At 42.6% G+C, this 17634-nt stretch overlaps 1 protein-coding gene across 1 annotated transcript in view; it reads left to right on the top strand.

The window, feature by feature from the left end:
- LOC147906348 (uncharacterized) overlaps positions 1-16871 on the top strand; it is a 604593-nt gene extending 587722 nt beyond the window's left edge. Inside the window, exons 28-31 of the mRNA XM_087391025.1 lie at positions 14804-14884; positions 15043-15211; positions 15732-15843; positions 16043-16871. Coding sequence (XP_087247151.1) covers positions 14804-14884; positions 15043-15211; positions 15732-15843; positions 16043-16651 — 971 coding nt within the window. The 3' untranslated portion in view covers positions 16652-16871. The remainder of the gene's footprint in view (positions 1-14803; positions 14885-15042; positions 15212-15731; positions 15844-16042) is intronic.
- The last annotated feature ends 763 nt before the right edge of the window (positions 16872-17634 follow it).

Below are 17634 nucleotides of genomic sequence, written 5' to 3'. Positions count from 1 at the left end.
GCCCTGAATGTTCCAACTAACAATCCTCATCGGCGGGGGGAAGTAGGATGGAACACCTTACCCAACCTAGTGGCAGAATTAAACCCCTCTGGGATAATGGGCCTCTTGGCATTATGCGTGAGCGAGACTAGGGTAGTCCTCAGGGGAAAGAGCCCATATCTCCTCACCATAGTCCGCGAAGGTAGAAAAAGAGTTCTTGTGAAATATGCATGCCGCCCGAGTGAGTAAAATCCTTGTACTCAAAGGAGGAGATGAGGCAAAAGCCCACCCTGTGCTTGGAATTAATGAAATGAGTATGGAAAGCAGAGGAAGAATGGGACTTCTCTGATGAGGGGCCAGGACCTTAAGAAATATATGTAGCACTGGTCCTAACCATGACTAGATCCGGTACAATGGTGGCCGCGACTTGAGAGGGATCTGGAGTCTAGAAAGCTGAAAAAGAAGGGAAAATAATGTGGTCATCCGAAATGTTCAGGTCAGAGACAATAACCCTAACCATAGGCACCCCATCCGATCTGATTGCCTCTGCCACTAAAGAGGGCAATCCAGGGCCGGGGGATCATAGCGACCACTCCAAATGTGGCTCCGATCGTGGCAAGGAGTTGATGGTACACCTGGGACAGACATGTTAATCTTATAAATGGATATATCCTCTACCTATCCTCCTCTTTTGGGTCAAATCCAAGAGAGAAGGGCTTGAAGAAGATCTTCCCGGGACCAAGCGCTAAAGGGTTGGTATTGAGAACATTGCTCACAGATCTAGGAGAGTCAAAAGCTACCTGAAAGAATCCTCGTCCCAATATGATCCAATATTTTTTAGGAGATGCGGGGCAAGGTCCTCAGATAAGGCCGCAAGAATCTAGTCCCTAGCCTTTAATCTAGAAGGGTGGGACCCATTTGATGTGTGTGAAGAGTGCTGTCAAGCTCCACGTCGCAGATCTTTGGAAAAGATACACATTCTCGAAGTGGAACATGATTGACTGGATGGGTCATCGCCATTCGTCAATCAAAGGTGGAAGGCTGAATCAAACTGTTGAAGGATCCATCTGTCGTTTGCAGAGGACCAATTGTGGATCCCACAATTGCCACCACTAACACTAGTAAGGCGAGTGATTAACCCATTGTATCATCCCAATAAACAGGAAATACCAGAAAGTTCAAATTAACAGCCAATAGCAACGTAGTTAAATGCCTGAGAGGGAGGTAATCATGGAAAATGTCAAATATTTGACTAGATCCATAAAGAAAAGTCTTTATTTGAGCGAAAATGCTGCTTTAATATTAGAGGTACTTGCATCGACTGGCGTCAACACGAGGTTTGTTCTTGATATTCATGGTTTTATCCTTATAGGAAGGGCCCACATCATCCTGTCCCGGTTCCTATGGGTTAGCTTCATAGGAAGGGTCCTCCGTGTCCGTCAGACCCAATTCGGGAACCTCTCTGCCTTCCAAAGGGGCCTCCACTTCCGAATCATCTCCGGAATTCGGGAACCTCTCTGCCTTCCAAAGGGGCCTCCACTTCCAAATCATCTCTGGGCGCTAATGACCTTGGCTGTCTCGAGGAGCTTTCCCTGGCCTCGGCTGTCTCGAGGAGTTTTTCCCCTCACCCTCCATTGGCCTTTTTCCCTTGTCTCCGGTATTCAGCCCCATTATGGTAGAGCCTGGAATACTAAGGGAAGAGAGGCTAAGAGAGGGACTGAGAGCTGAGAGGGGGACTAAGAGGGAGAGACTGATAAGGGGGAGAGGCTAGAGGAGGCTGAGAGGCTAAGAGCTGATAGGGGAAGAGAGGCTAGGGGAGACTAAGAGGCTAGGGAAGAGAGGCTAAGAGAGGGACTAAGAGGGAGGGCTGATAGGAGAGAGAGGCTAGGGGAGGCTGAGAGAGAGGGTGAGAGGGTAGATGGGCTGAGATTGAGAGAGGCTACGTGAGGGTAAGAGAGAGGATGAGAGGGGAGATGGGCTGAGATTTAGGCTACTGATTTTTCGAACTGTTGACCCAACTTTGGTCGAAGCATATTCTCTAATTAGGTTCTGCATGCCAAAGAAAAACGATCCCATGCCCAATAATTTTTTTTTCCCAAGAAAAAGACTTCTATTAAGTATGAAAGACCCTCCCCAAGAAAACTCAAGGGAGAAACGACATCATGCCGTACATGAAATACACCATAGATGGGCCAAAAAAAACTCCTAATCAGAGCAATGAAACAACCACAGTTGAGGCTGGAAATGCCATCTCAACCCACTCCGAGAAAAAGGGGAGCCACTCCATTTCCTAAGAAGAGGCTGGAAGAGGCTGCCCGTGAAGACCCCTGCATCCTCACCTGTATAGCCATCAAGTATGTACCGTGTCTGTCCAGATGTTTGTCCAGATACTGGCCAAGGTGTGAGCGATCTCATGCCTAACTGTATCCACAGAGGCATGCAAACCAGTCTATTAATAAGACCGCTAACCATTCTGCTGAAGGCGTGTTGCTTAAGGTAAGAATTGTTGACCACTAAAAGCCTTTTGTGGTAGCTGCTCATCATGCACTGGGAGGCCAAAATGCAAAGTGATAGATACCAGAATTTGATCTGATAAGCACAAAGAATAATCCTAAGCAATCTCACAAGTGAAATCATCATATTGCCTTGTATGGATCATCTACCATATTGAGTGATGATGAAAACTGTATCTAGTAATAGCAGGTATAAGATGCTGCCACAAGTCACAAGCATGCAAAGTATCAGACGTGTTCTTTTCGCAACATGTGAGATCTATGAGTAGCACTATCCTTAGTGGCAGGGAAATTGTTGAGATCCCCACATAGGAAAGCATTTCCCCTCCAGGAATAATCAGCCAAATGATGCCACATCTCAGCCCGAACCGCAAATGTATGAGAGGCATAACCGAGGCGAATTCACACACATGCGCGCGCACACATCTTTTTGGGTGATATCTATTTGTTTTTATATTACAAGAAACAGTCCCCAAGAATGGGACATGTAATTACAACATCAAAAGATCGCATTGTATGGCAAAAAAGCAGGATAATCAAGATCTCGCACATGTAGGCAATCAAAGAAAGATTGCGGTAGAGATGCCGAGAAGAAGTGATACTTAGCCAAGGATAGGTTACCAAAGACCCTATGGTTTCGGTCCTTCCATTGAGTCCCTTGTGCCCAATAACGAACCCAATGAAAGGAAAGATCAAACCCTTACATGACAGGATGAACCCCAAACAGTTAGAAAAGCTTCCCAAAGCGAGCATTAGAGAAACAGGCCTGAAGTTGCTGCTGTAACATTAACTAAAAATCACGAGATTGAAAGCCACACACACACACACACTTTTTTTTGGGTAATATCCAGTGCAGTATATTTATATGCTCATAAATTTACATGATGGGAGGTCTTCGAAATGGAGAGTATCCCAAAGATCAGAAACATAAAAAGAAAAGCTCTATGCAAGAAGCATCCATATCACCCTCATGGTAGGCATCATATAAGGATTGCCGCAATGAGGCTCGAAAAGATTCATATGACTTGTGAATCTGCCGACCCAAGTATGCCAAATTATGCTCACTCCAGATTGTCCAAAGAGTCCAATATCTCACCCAAGAGAGAAATAGTGAGTATTGAGACAAAGACCTCATAAATCTGCCAAAGAGCCAGAAATGTTTTCCAAATCTGTGACTCGGGAAACGGAGCTGAAGATTATCTGAAATTCTCCCGAGGAGGATCCTAGAACACGGGCAGTGCCAAAGCAAATGAAGAACAGTCTCTGAAGGAGCTTGACATCTTAAACATGTGGATGGTGCAATGCGACGTTTAGCAAGTGTGACCCCCACTGACAATGTGCTTGTCATACATCTCCAAAGAAAAAGTCTTTGTTTCAATGGCATTTTACACTTCCATAACATCCCGAGATTCTTCTGCCACCATGAGAGGGGCTTCCTTATATGCCACAGAGAATTAGCATATTGCTGAATCCATGGAGCAGGCTGAAGAAGCCTGTAGGCTTTGATGGAGGTTAAGACAGGAAGAGGAACAGGATGAGTGCATGTAGTAGAGGGTTGCAATTGCCAATCCGTAAGCCTGTCTGTGTCAGCCACAGGAGGAACAGGTAGAAAAGGATGTAATAAATCAGCATATAGACCTATGATGCATTCCCAATGCATAGGAAGCAGTGGCCTGAGGAAAAGATAAGACATAGCTCTGATCATCTACCACATCATGTATGTATCTAATTCCCAATTTCATGAGATTGTATGCTCGAACAGGTTCCTGTAAAGCGAGTGGAATGTCAAAGATGGCACTCCAATGAATACTTTCTTTCCTCATTGAGTTTGTCCCCGAGCAATTATCAGGAGCCCATTTGACTTTAGAAAGTACTTGTTTCCAGTCAAGTATTAGAGCAGTAGAGAAAGAACAGCCAGGTATCTTCCCTACAAATCTCCCAATGACAACCTCCCAATGATCAGTAGTCCAATGACCATAAGCACAAGTCCTCATGTTGACACACATGGATGCTAGCATACAAGTCCATGGCTGTTGTTGGCGGAAAAAAGTATGCAGCATAGTCGCCTTCCTTGCAAGTACATGATATCTTATATTGAGGACATTAAGTCCACCATGCATCCTAGGAGAGCACACCATTTCCATCTTCATCAGTCTCAATGCTTTCACAACAGTTTTTGTCCTCCATAACATCTCCATAGCTTGAGACATAAAGGCTGAAATATCCCTGGAGGACCAATGCAGCAAAGGCAAATAGAACTGGACATAGGACATTACAATGGACTGTACTATTCTGAGCCTGACATGAAGAGGCCAAGTAAAAATCTACCAGTATTCGTTTATGTTGAAGTCTTTGGAAGATCCATTTTAGCTGCTGTTTCCTAGTGATATGCCATCCTATGGGATATCCCAAATGCCTGACTACATATTTGGAATGCACCACCTGACCTGGCCAAAGAATAGAATGCCAGTCACATTGTTTCAGGGGAAGTAATTTAGATTTGTCAAAATTGACATGCAATCCCGCTGCCAAACCATACTCTTCGCGGCACAAACTCATACGGATGAGGATGAAGTCCCGCATCCAGTATCGTGTGAAGCCTATGCACAATCATTTTGGCAATGAGTTTGTAAACTACAGGCATCAAAGTAATAGGCGTCCGATCTGACATATGGTCACACAGATGTTTTTTAGGCACAAGTTTGACTATTCCATGCTTCCAAGAGTGCAGCAACTGATTTTCTTGCCAGGCAACATTGATCATTTGCAAGAGGACTTCTTTCAAATCATCCCAAAAAGAAATATAAAATTCCACTGTAAGGCCATCCCAGCCAGGGGACTTGTATTTGCTGAGGTGGAACAATGCTTTATCAAGTTCTGTGTCAGTAAAAGGTCTCTCCAAGGTAAGAGCATCATCCATTTCCACTATTTCAGAAACATATTGGAGAAATTCAGTCCTAGCATCAATCATTTGATTTGATGGGGAACCAGGAGCGGAGAACAATTTCTGGAAATAATTTTGGCATTCATCTTGGAGATCAGAGAAAGAGTGCGTCCAAGAGCCATCTAGTTTCCTTACTCTTAGACATGAGTTTTTCTTTCGAGTAGCATGCAAGCCCTAGAAAAAGGCTTTTGATGAGCAGCCCTTATCCATGAGGGGCTTCATTCTTGCCCTAATATGCCATTTGTGCAATTTCCTCTGATCATTAACAGTCAATTTAATCTGAGCATGTGAAAGGGAATCGTTTTTTGAATCAGAGAGAGGCCTTAATTGAGAAAATTCAGTCAATTGTTGTGCTGTCCTTTTTGCCCATTTAACCTCATTCCTCCATTCAGTCATATGCCAGTTGCCATACTCCCTAATGACATTCTGCATATGAGAGACAAAACTGTCCCAAGCATAATTCATGTCCTCTTGGGCATGCAATGGCAAGGGATGAATTGCAAGTCTGATCATTTGCTGGAAATAGTGATGTCGGAAATAAGCTTGATTAACATGCAATAATCTACTGGAAAGGGGTGGCAAATCATCCAGAGGCATGCCAAGCTGCAAATTCATCCACAATGGGGCATGATCTGACAAGCCCAATGAGAAATCTGTAAGGAGACGAGGGCTAAAATCTGCAAATTGTTGTGGGTAAAACAAATACCATATGTCAAGCCTTGCCCAGTATGTAGTAAGTGCATTATGATGAAAAGTATATCCAGGCACTGACCCTGCTGTAAATGAGATAAACTTGACAATACAGGCTCCCTTCGTGACTTGACCCTTTTGTAGATGAAGTCCTTGATGCCTCTGAAGCTACCTTGGGTGAGGGGAGTGTGGAAATGGGGCTGGAATGAGAACAGCTTAGAAAAACAGCCTGTAGGCTAGAGAGAGAAAGCTTTTATGGAGTGATAGCTGTAGAGAGAGAGTGCCAATGCTGATCCCAAGGGAGGAGATGTAAGAGAGGAGCTGCTGCTGTTCCAGAGGTGCACAGAAAGGCAGATTTCTGCAAGGGAAATGGGCTGGAACAGTAGAGAGAGAAATTATGCAGTAGAGAGAGAAATACTGCAGCAGGAGAGAGAAAGGGGCTGTGGCTGCTCCAGGCTAGGTGAAGGAGAGAGGATGCTGCTGCTGTTCCAGAAGAGCTGAGAGGGGGCAGACTTCTGGAGAGGAGGGGCTGGAACTGTAGAGAGAGAATGTGCTGTTGTAGAGAGAGAATGTGCTGCTGAGGTGAGAGAATGGCCTAGGAGAAGCTGGCTGCACCCAAGGAGCTGGAGAGGTTCTGCTGCATCATCCAAAAGGAGGGAGAAGAAAAGTGACGAATTTTTCATGTAGGGAATGAAGGGGAGTGCATAAAGAATCCCATAATGAAGCCCTCATGGCAGAGGTCTAGGAAGCATAGACTGATGCAAACTCAAGAATATCACCATTGACATTACATTGTATGACCATCCATCTGCCACTGCTGTCATTGAAGGCTAACTGAGGTTCCAGCTCATGTCTAACCAGTATGCATACACCTGAGTAGGTAGTGGTACCAGCATAATATATATCATAACCGCCAAAATAACCATGATGACCAACCATGGAGTGTTGATTATGCTCTTGCAAACAAACAATATCTGGCTGCATTTTATGTACATAATTCCATAAAAGCCTCCACTTGGAGACATTGCAGAGGCTCTGTACATTGTATGTAAAGCACTTAAGTGTTTGAGGCATGAAAAAGCTATATACAACAAAGTATCAGAATAAAACAAGACATCAGAGAGGCAAAGCCTCTGCCTGCATGGGCTGCATTCCTTCATGATCCATGAAAGACATAGCATTCTCCCCTTCTGCTGAATCACATATGGGGATGCCCTTCTTCAATACCCCCACCTAATTTTGAAGGACAGGAGCTGAAGTAGAAGCCTGTCTTGGTGAGGGAGAAGAAGCATCCCATTGACGAGATTGAAGGGGGCGTTGCTTCAATACAACCACCTTCTTAGGTTGTTGAAAACCATCCTGATCAATCCCCGCAGATTCCTTCATCTTCTCTTTTCCTTTATCTTTTTCTTTTCCAACAAGTGACTGCACCTGATTGATTGGTTTGGCATTCTTTGCTCCATTTCTATTTGGTGTCTTAGCTTGCAAATTCTCATTCTTTTCCTGTGTCTGGGGCGGCAAGGCATTGGGAGGGGGCTGATGCAGAACCATTGGGCATTCAGAGGCTAGATGCCCAAACTTGTGGCAGGCAAAACAAGCTCCTGCAAACACGCCCCACTTCAATTCAAAATACTTTTTTCCCAATTGCACTCCCTCAATTTCCACTGCAATAGAAGGAGGGGTAGGTGTATCAGTGTCGCAGAGAATGCAAAACCTGTTACGGTTTCCCATGGGGCGTGGAGGACAAATGACTTGTTCCAAAGAAGCAGCCAGGCCAGGCAACTCTTCACGCATATAATCCGGGAAGTTAACAACCTCGACCCATACAGGACAATGATGTCATATAAGACTTTGATAATCCTTGTTTGGGGACCAGGGCATAGCATGTACCATCTGCGTCCCGTAAAACAGGGGAGAGAACTCAAGAAGCCTCTGCTTGCACGAAGCATCTGATAAATGCACCTCATAAAAGCCTCTCGAAGCAAAATACACTCCCTCTACAAAGCATCCTCCAAGGATGGACTTAATCCATTGCGCGACATCACAAGCCGCTGGGATTCTTCCTGGAAAGAAAATTATAACCGCAGTTTGAGACAACTTCTTGAGAGGATCCACGAGGGACGGCAATTTCAATTTGTACGTGACCTTTGGAACCGGTTTGCCCCATTCCTGTCGTGACTGCTGAAAGTCATCCTTAAGGGTGTCAAACACGTACTGAGCTTCCATAGTAAGTTCATCATCTTGTGATGCAGGCTCTGATAGGCGGCGCTTAGCATCTGCGGGTCTTTCTTTTCGAGCATATGTACAAACATCCAAACCTGAAGCCATGATTGAAATATGACAAGACAAGAAGGAAAAAAAGAGCGTATAAACATAGGACTGTACGGAGAAGTACAGAAACAACAAACGTGTACGGAGTTGCAGACGTGGTCTTCCTGAAATCTGTACGGAGATGCAAACGGGACTGTATGGAACTGCGAGCAGAACTGCACGGAGGTACGTCCACCTAACCTATACGAAATTTGCAACCTAGGTTTGTACGGACGTACGAACAGCGTGCGAACGCTGTACGGGGACCGTACATGTGTATGGACAGAAGGGGGAGGCTATACGGAAACCTTGACGAGGCTGAACAGCAGAGGTCACACACACTTTTTTTTTTGTAAAACCAAGATACTTATATTATGAAACATTCATTTACATCCAGGCCATGCTCAAAATAGAGCTACAGCCCTATCCATCAGAAACAGTAAAAGAAAAGTTGAATACAAGAAACATCCAAATCTTCCTCATGTAAGGCATCATATAAAGACTGCCTTAATGAGGCTCTGAAAAACTCATAAGGATGCTGAAGAGGAGAATTCAGATATGCTTGGATGCGCTGCAGCCAGAGGGTCCATAAGGCCCAGTATCTGATCCAGTGGAAGAAGAGAGAATACTGTGACAAAGAAGCTGATAGTTTGCCATACATCCAGAAAAACCTGTAGAATCTGTGTGCTGGAAATCTGAGAGATAAAAAATAGGAGATTCTATCTAGAAGGTCTGTGGAATATGAACAAAACCACAATAGATGCGGAATACTCTCCGATGCAAGGTGACATCTTGGACAGAGAGGTGAAGCTATTCGTCGTTTAGCCAATTTCACTCCCACTGGGAGAATACCAACAATACATCTCCATAAGAATAGTCTTTGCTTCAATGGCATTTTCAACTTCCATATCATTTGCAATCTTCCTTTCCACCAGGCTGATGATTTGTTCAGATGCCATAAAGAATTAGCATGATGGGCAATCCAAGGAGGAGGTAAAATTAATCTATAAGCCTGTATAGATGTCAATGACTGCAAAGGCTTAGAAGAAATGCTTGAACTTGAAGACTGAAGGTGCCAATCTTGAAGCCTGTCACTGCCATTCAATGTCGGAATCGGAACCAGAGGAAGTAGGAGATCAGCAATAGCTTTCCAAATAGGTCTATGATGCATTGCCAGGTTGTATTGTCTACATGCTGCTGGAAAAAGGAGAAGATTTCCTTGCATATCTACAACATCATCAATGAACCGAATACCCATTTTCATAAGATTGTAAGCTCTGATGGGTTGTTGAACAGCAAGGGGAGAGGAAAACACAGCACTCCAATGAATACTCTCCAATCTGAGTGATGATGCTAGAGAAGCAGGATGAGGAGACCATTTGATGTGAGAGAGTACTTGCTTCCAATCCTGAATCAAGGAATTAGAAAATGGACAAGCAGGGATTTTACCTTGAAATTTTCCAAGTACTACTTCCGATGGATCTACTATCCAATGTCCATAAGCTTGTGTGCGCATCTGACCACACAAAATTGCTAGCATAATAGACCAAGGCTGCTCTTGTTGAAAGAATGTTTTGAGCATAGTGATCTTTCTTGCCAACACATGATATTTGATGTTTATTATATTCAAACCACCATGCATTTTGGGTGAGCAAAGCAAGTCCATTTTGAGCAACCGTAAAGCTTTTTTATGAAGCTTGGTTTTCCAAAAAATCTCCATGGCTTGAGACATAAAGGATGAGAGATCTCGAGATGACCAATGTAATAGAGGAAGGTAGAACTGGACATAAGCTAGAACAATAGACTGGACAATTTGAAGCCGTACATGCAGAGGCCATGTGGAAATCTTCCAATATTGTAATTTGTCCTGAATTTTGTTGAACACCCATAACATTTGTTGCTTATTACTGATTTTCCAGCCAATAGGATAACCCAAATGTCTAACTATATTTTCCGGTTGAATAATCTGGCCTAGCCACAGAATAGCATGCCAATCACAAAGCTCGAGAGGCATGAGTTTTGATTTCTGAAAATTAATTTTAAGACCAGCTGCCAACCCAAAATCTGAAAGGGTATCCATCAATAGGCGAATCTCCAATGGACTGTTCTTTAGCATGAAGAATGAATCGTCTGCATAGGCCTGCGCTATGAAGGGTCGTGAACCAGAAATCTGAAGCCCCTCTAGCTATCCAGTATCAACCATGTGATCCATATAAAGAAGCAATGGATGTGAAGCGATGGCATAAAGCAAGGCACTGAGAGGACATCCTTGTCGAACCGAACGTTCGAGAGTCCAAGACTCAGACAAATGTTTCCCTATAAAGCATTGTGCAGTAGAATTTGAATAAAGCCAATATATGACATTAGATAGCTTTGGCCCAAAACCAAGTTTTTGCATGATTTGAGAGACATAATCCCACTGTACTGTATCAAACGCCTTTGCCACATCCACCTGCATGACCAACACATCTTGATCTGAATATTTAGCATATTCCATTGCAATAAGAGTGTTAGTGATATTGTCATGTATATGCCGTCTTGGAACAAAACCATATTGCCTGGGATGAAGTCCATCATGAAGGATATCCTTTATCCGATGTACTAACATTTTGGCAATCAGTTTGTATATCACCGGCATCAAAGTAATTGGTCTCCAGTCATCCATAGTCTCACAAAGAATCTTTTTGGGCACAAGCCTCACCAGACCATGCTTCCAAGCTGAGGGAAGATGTTGGTGCTGCCATGCTGCATTAATAAACTGCAGAATTGGACCCTTCATTTCTGGCCAAAAGGCTTCGAAAAATTCAACCGTCAGACCATCCCAGCCAGGGGATTTATGTTTACCCAAATGCTTAAGGGCTTCCTCCAGTTCATCATCTGAAAAAGACATTTCCAGCATTGAGGCTTTTTGCGAGGAGACAATGGGAGAAACAAGCTCAGTAAATCTGTTACGAGCCAATGCAACCTGAGGTGCAGAAGAAGAAGGCTGAGAATAAAGGAGCTGAAAGTGATCCAGACATTGTTTTTCAAGCTGAGAGAGAGATTGGGTCCAGAGACCATCTGATTTCCTTACCCTCATGATAGATTGGCTTTGCCTATGTGCATGTAAGTTCCCGAAAAAAGATTTAGAGGAACAGCCCTTATCTAGCATGGGTTTAACTCTGGCCCTAATCTGCCATTTAGACAGCTTGCGTTTGTCATTGGCATCAATTATAGAGGAAGCACAAGATAATAAATGCTGTTCAGAATCAGATAGAGATCTTTGATGACTAATCTGTACAAGATACTGCTTGTATGATTTTGCCCACTGGATATGCTGTCTGGTTTCTGCCAAGTACCATCTTCCATATTCCTTGATGACATTTTGAATACGATTTATGAAAGAGATCCAAGCAAATTCCAGATCCTCCTGAGCATGGGATAGCAATGGCCTGCAAGCCAGTCTGATCATATGCTGAAATTTTTCATGAGAAAGATAGAATTGATTAACCTATAAATTTCTGACTGAGGAGAGCTGCAAGTCATCCAGAGGCATACCAAAAGAAAGGGTGAGCCAAAGTGGAGTGTGATCAGATAGTTGTTGTGAATAATCAGTCCACATCTGACATGTATATTCATCATATTGCTGAGCATGAATGAGATAAAATCTATCAAGCCTGGCCCAATAATCTGTGAAAGCATTATGATGATATGTAAATCCCATCACTGAAGGATGAGTTGCTGTCCATAAATCTGCAAATCGAAGTGATGATGTCATGTGTTCCCATTGCTGGATTTCAGAGGGCAGCATATGTGATTTATGCGTGGTATTGTCCTTCCAGTGAGGAGAATTGTTGAAATCACCACAAAGTAGAGCATTAGAGGACCAAGGATATTGCTTTATGGAGTTCCACATTTGAGCTCTGGAAGCTGAATTTTGAGAGGCATACAAAGATCCTATTTCAAAAATCTCTCCATTGATCATACATTGAATAATCATCCATCGTCCACCTAGATCATTATATGCTATCAAGGGTTGCAGATCATGTCTGGCTAAAATGCACAGCCCAGAAAATTGTTCCGATCCTGAATAGAATATATCATATCCTGAAAAAAACCCATGCTGTCCAGCAAAAAAATGCTGATTATGCTCTTGGAGACATACAACATCCGGATGAGTTGTATTTATATAATGCCAGAGAAGCCTCCATTTATTCTGGTTGCAGAGGCCTTGTATATTTTATAGGAAAAACATTTAAGAGAAACACTCATGAAAATATATACAAGAGAATGATCGGTCCTCCAAAAGAGCGGGAGGCCTCAAGCCTCTGCCATTGCCACAGGGTCTTGCTGACCCTCAGCTTCCATTTCCCTGATAATATCATCTTCTTCACAAAGGGGAAGACCCTTCTTGACTGCATTGACTTGAAGAGGTAGAAGATTGACCTGGAGAAGGAGCAGAGGCATCCCAATTACGAGATTGGAGAGGTCTTTGTTTGAGAGGCACCGTCTTCTTTGCAGTCTGCCATCCCTCATGAGAAGGTGAAATATTTTCTCCCAACTTGCTTTTACCTTTATCCTTATTTTGAGCTGAATTGGCCTGACTCCCTGTATGAACTGAAGGCTTTGGTCCTTTAGCTTCAATCTTTTCCACATATGTCTTCTGACCTCCTTTATTAGATGGCAGAGGAATAGCAGCTGGAGGAGGTGGATGAAGGATAGAAGGACACTCCGAAGCAAGATGCCCAAATTTGTGACAAGAAAAACAAGCTCCAGCAAAAATGCCCCATTTTAAGGTGAAATATTTCTTGCCCAAATTAACACCCTCAATCTCAACTACAATAGAAGAAGGGGTCGGTCTATCAGTATCCCATAATATGCAAAAACGATTTTTATTACCTGTTGGACGAGGGGGACAGATCACTTGCCCCAATGTCATAGCTAAACCTGGAAGCTCTGTTCTCATATAATCTGGAAAATCAACCACTTCAACCCATACAGGGCAATGATGCTTGATGAGGTTCTGATAGTCCTTATTGGGGGACCAGGGCATGATATGCACCATCTGGCGACCAAAAAATAATGGAGACATTTCCAGCATCTTTTGTTTTGTCAAAGCATCCAAAAGATGAACTTCATAAAATCCTCGGGAGGCAAAATAGACTCCTTCTACAAAACATCCACCTAGGAGAGAATTCACCCATTGTCCCACATCATTAGCAGAGGGAATTTTGCCTGGGAAAAAGATGATAACTGCAGTTTGAGAGAGCTTCTTCAAAGGTTGCACAAGAGATGGCAGCTTCATTTTGTAAGTGAGTTCCGGAGTAGGTTGAATCCATTCCCTTCTGCTTTGTTGAAAATCATCATTCAGCATATCAAACACATAAGAAGCATCTTCAGAAGAAGGAGCTATGAGAGAAGAGGCTTCCCTTGATTGTCTTTTGGGTTCAGGAGAGAGGGCTCTCTTGACATAGTACTTATTTGCTTCTGCCATGGAGGCTAAGGGATTTAACAGATATCAAACAGGGAGATTCGGACAGGGACGAAGAAAGGCTCACAGGCTGTACGGACGCTGGGAAGAAGCACTGTACGATCAGATTGGGAGATTATAGGAAAAGACTGAGAAACTGTGCGGGATCACCAACGGGCTGTACGGGACAACGGACAGTCTGTACGGAAGAGTTGAAGGACTGTACGGAATAATTAAAGGGAAAAATACGAACGGACTGTATGGGCTTTGGGAAGGAAGACTGCAGGTAAGAAGTGACGAGCAGGGTCGAACGGAGCAGCGATGGAAAGGTAAACAACGACGGCCGTACGATGGTACGGACGAAGCAACGGGCGCCAAACTCTGATGGACGACGATGAACGATGCTCACCGTACGTCCGTCGCACACCCTCTCTCACACACACGCTCACCGTACGTTCGTCGCGCTCTCTCTCACACACACACACACTTTCACCCTCTCACACACACACACACGCAGAGGTCTCACACACACACACAGAGGACTTTACACTTAAAACAATAAATGAAAATTGAGATAAAGAAGACATGAATCAAAGGGAATGGTGACAAAGTTGGGGAACTTTTGAGGAAACCACCAAAAAAGGAGATGTGGATGAAAGTTTGTTGGATAAACTATCATTTCCATAACAGCCACTGATCGTTCCCTCTATTTTTTTGACTTGAGCTACAACGATACGAAAACCTCTGTTTATGAATTGAGAGATACCAATGCAATCACAGGACAGAAGGGTATTTGAACTACTGCAAGTACAATTGCTCACCTTAGATACACTATGCACTAAGCAATTTTCGAGACTTCGATATTTTCACAACTACCTGTGGAAGATGTCTCCATAATGTGTTGAAACTGTTTTCCAGCATTAAAAGGAGCAAGCGAAGGAACCGTTGGCGTGATAAATCTCAACAATTTTCTCAGTACAAGGCTTTGGTTTGACTCAGGTAAGACTCATATTTCGCAATAAATCCTTGAGAAAATAAAAGAACATGCAAGAAGTGAGTTTTATGCACTAGTACTAAGAATCATACGACGAGCAACCATTCAAAAAGTCTTGGAAGAGAACTCAGGGATCCCTTTCTCTGGCACAATCCATCCTCAGATATTCAGATTACTGGAGTCGATTTTGGAATGAGTATGAAGAAGCTATTTTATACCATGCTTAGTGATGAAAGTGGGATGCCATGGCAAAGCCTACTAACATATCTTTGCAAGAGTTCAAGTCTGGAGATAGCTTTACGCAAGTCATATGCAGCTATATCTGGAACCTTGTAAGTAGCATGCTCTTTCTTAATCAAGAACATCTGCGCCAGCAATGAAAATATGGACATTTGCATAATCGTTGTTTGTATGTAGCCATTTCTCTTCCATGAACTGAGTGGAGGCATATAGTGCTGCTAACATGATCCGTTTTAATAGGTTCAATCTGAGTGCCAGTTTAACGTTTATTCTTTTGTGCATAAGGCTACAAAGTCTAAAATCCTTACGTTCTTAATTTAGCTGTCAAGAGTCAGATAACTGTTTCAAGGCATCAGATACTCAAGGCCTGAAATCTTTGGATTAAAAAACAATTAATTTGGTCAGACATATTTCATAGAGATTACAAGTTAGTTATGCCCTGATTTCACAACTAAGATTACCCTGACAAAAGTGAGTGTGTTTAAAAGGGCTTGGAATGGTTGTTATTGCCAATATAATCATTCACGTCGTTGTGAGACCCTCTTGCTGGAGTGTTTATTATTCAAAGTTCCTCCATTGACCATCTGACGTTCTATTCTTGTTCCTTTGAAGGTGTGTCAATCTATCTCTCAAGCCACGAGAATTTCTGCAATTTATGTATCCTTGTGGGATTGGAGGAGCTTTAGAACAAGGCTGCCAAGCATGGTCTTTACAGGATTTTGAGGTATATAGCAACCCTCTATATATCTATATACATTGACTAGTGGTTTCGTCTCATCGACCCTGTGTTAGCCATGTCGGGTTGATGAAAAGAGAAGACGCATCTTCACTTCTAATTTGAAGAAAAATATCTGAGAACTTAAGAGAGATTCAAATATTTTAGAAGGGAATCGAATCAATCCATAAAAATTGTCATTCTGCAGGAACTGATGGAAAAACTTAAGTATGAACGAAGGCAGAAAGAATGTGTTGACGCCAGTGGGATAAAACCCCCTGAAAGTCAAGCAAGCGATTCGGACAATTGCGTAAATAGTACTGGAGCACACAGAGGATCTGGATTCAGCGACCAGACCACTATCACCCTTCAAGATTTCTTACTGCCAGCCACAGATGAGCGGGACTACGTGGATCATCCAAGCTTGGATGAAACTGCGCTTTCAGCGTTTTCAAGCTCAGAATTGAGTAATCAAACTGAAGATAAGCATCCGCTGAAGATAGTTGAGGTCGGCAACAAAGAAATTCATGAAACAGCTATTCGTGACGTGTTGGAGGGTTCTGAATTTAGTGAGCAAGCAGCTGCTACGATGGAGGATTTCTTGGTTGCTTGTGATGAACAGTTGGGTTCGGAAAAAGAGGAGGATACGTCGAATGAAGGCAGGCAAGATGAGAGAGCAACTGAATTGGCATTCAGCTTGGAAGATTTGTTGAAGACCAGCGCTGCTGCATATTTCCTTTCAACTCTTCAAGCTACATTTGGCAGTAAGACCGTGCTAGTGATGTCCAGGAAGAATGATCAGCAGCCTTCACGTTAGTCAAAGAAAAGTTGCTTTCATAAGAAAAGTTCTCTTGCAACATTGTGCATAGACACAATTACCGCCTTAATGGTTTAGCAACGTGGATGGCCTTAGTGTGTACTATATGTTGGACACTCAATAGCCAATTTATAGGCTTTCCATTTTAAATAATGTAAAGTTGTGGACTGATCATACTATACCTTCCTATATCCATTTAGATTGGTGGAAACTACCACAAAAGGGCATTGAACCATGATTTTAATAGACACCATAAAGCATCATTCAAAAACTAAGAAACCGTAAATGAATAAAGCAACATAATGCATAGTTCTTACGATTGTATAGGCCTCACATGTACCCCTATGAAGGCTCGATGAAAACTCCAAAGGACCAATCAAATGGTTTAGTTTGAAAACAATAAAATTATCACTTTTTCAATATTTATCAAGAATTGTTATCTGCATGCCAAACTTATATATCTTTTCATTCTTTCTAAACCTTCTAAGTGAATTTGTGATATACATTATCCAAAAAAATTCTCAAAATTTTTCATCCATGGAAAACAAACCCTATAAGATGACCTAAAGTTTGCGAATGTTTTACACCTATCTATCATGTTCTATAGAGAGAAGACTATGAAAAATGGTATTCTTCCATATCAAACTAGTGGGTTATTTTTTGATTTTAGAAGACAAAATAGCATATGAGAGAGTATGATCCCGATGCATGGAATATTGGAGGGTACCGTAAATGCTTCTCCAATTCACTAAAGAAGAAACAATAAAGTGCAAAGTAAACTTTCATGTTACGTGGTGCAATGTAACTATAGTTGATAGAGGTATGCCATTGTGCATTAATATAGAAGTATGCAAATATTTACCTCTAGATGCATTTTCCTATGTATGTCAAGGACAAGGGAACATGGATTCTCTAGACTTAGTAGATGAATTATTGGATGTATTTGTTGTGTTTGATATTTTATATGTGGCCAATTTGGTGGA

This window comes from Dipteris shenzhenensis, chromosome 1 (genome assembly GCF_047967505.1).
Source record: "Dipteris shenzhenensis isolate YYH24624 ecotype China chromosome 1, Dip_SZ_1.0, whole genome shotgun sequence".
NCBI lineage: Eukaryota > Viridiplantae > Streptophyta > Polypodiopsida > Gleicheniales > Dipteridaceae > Dipteris > Dipteris shenzhenensis.
Note: the sequence above shows the minus strand (reverse complement) of the source record. Positions and strands in the feature narration are given on the sequence as shown.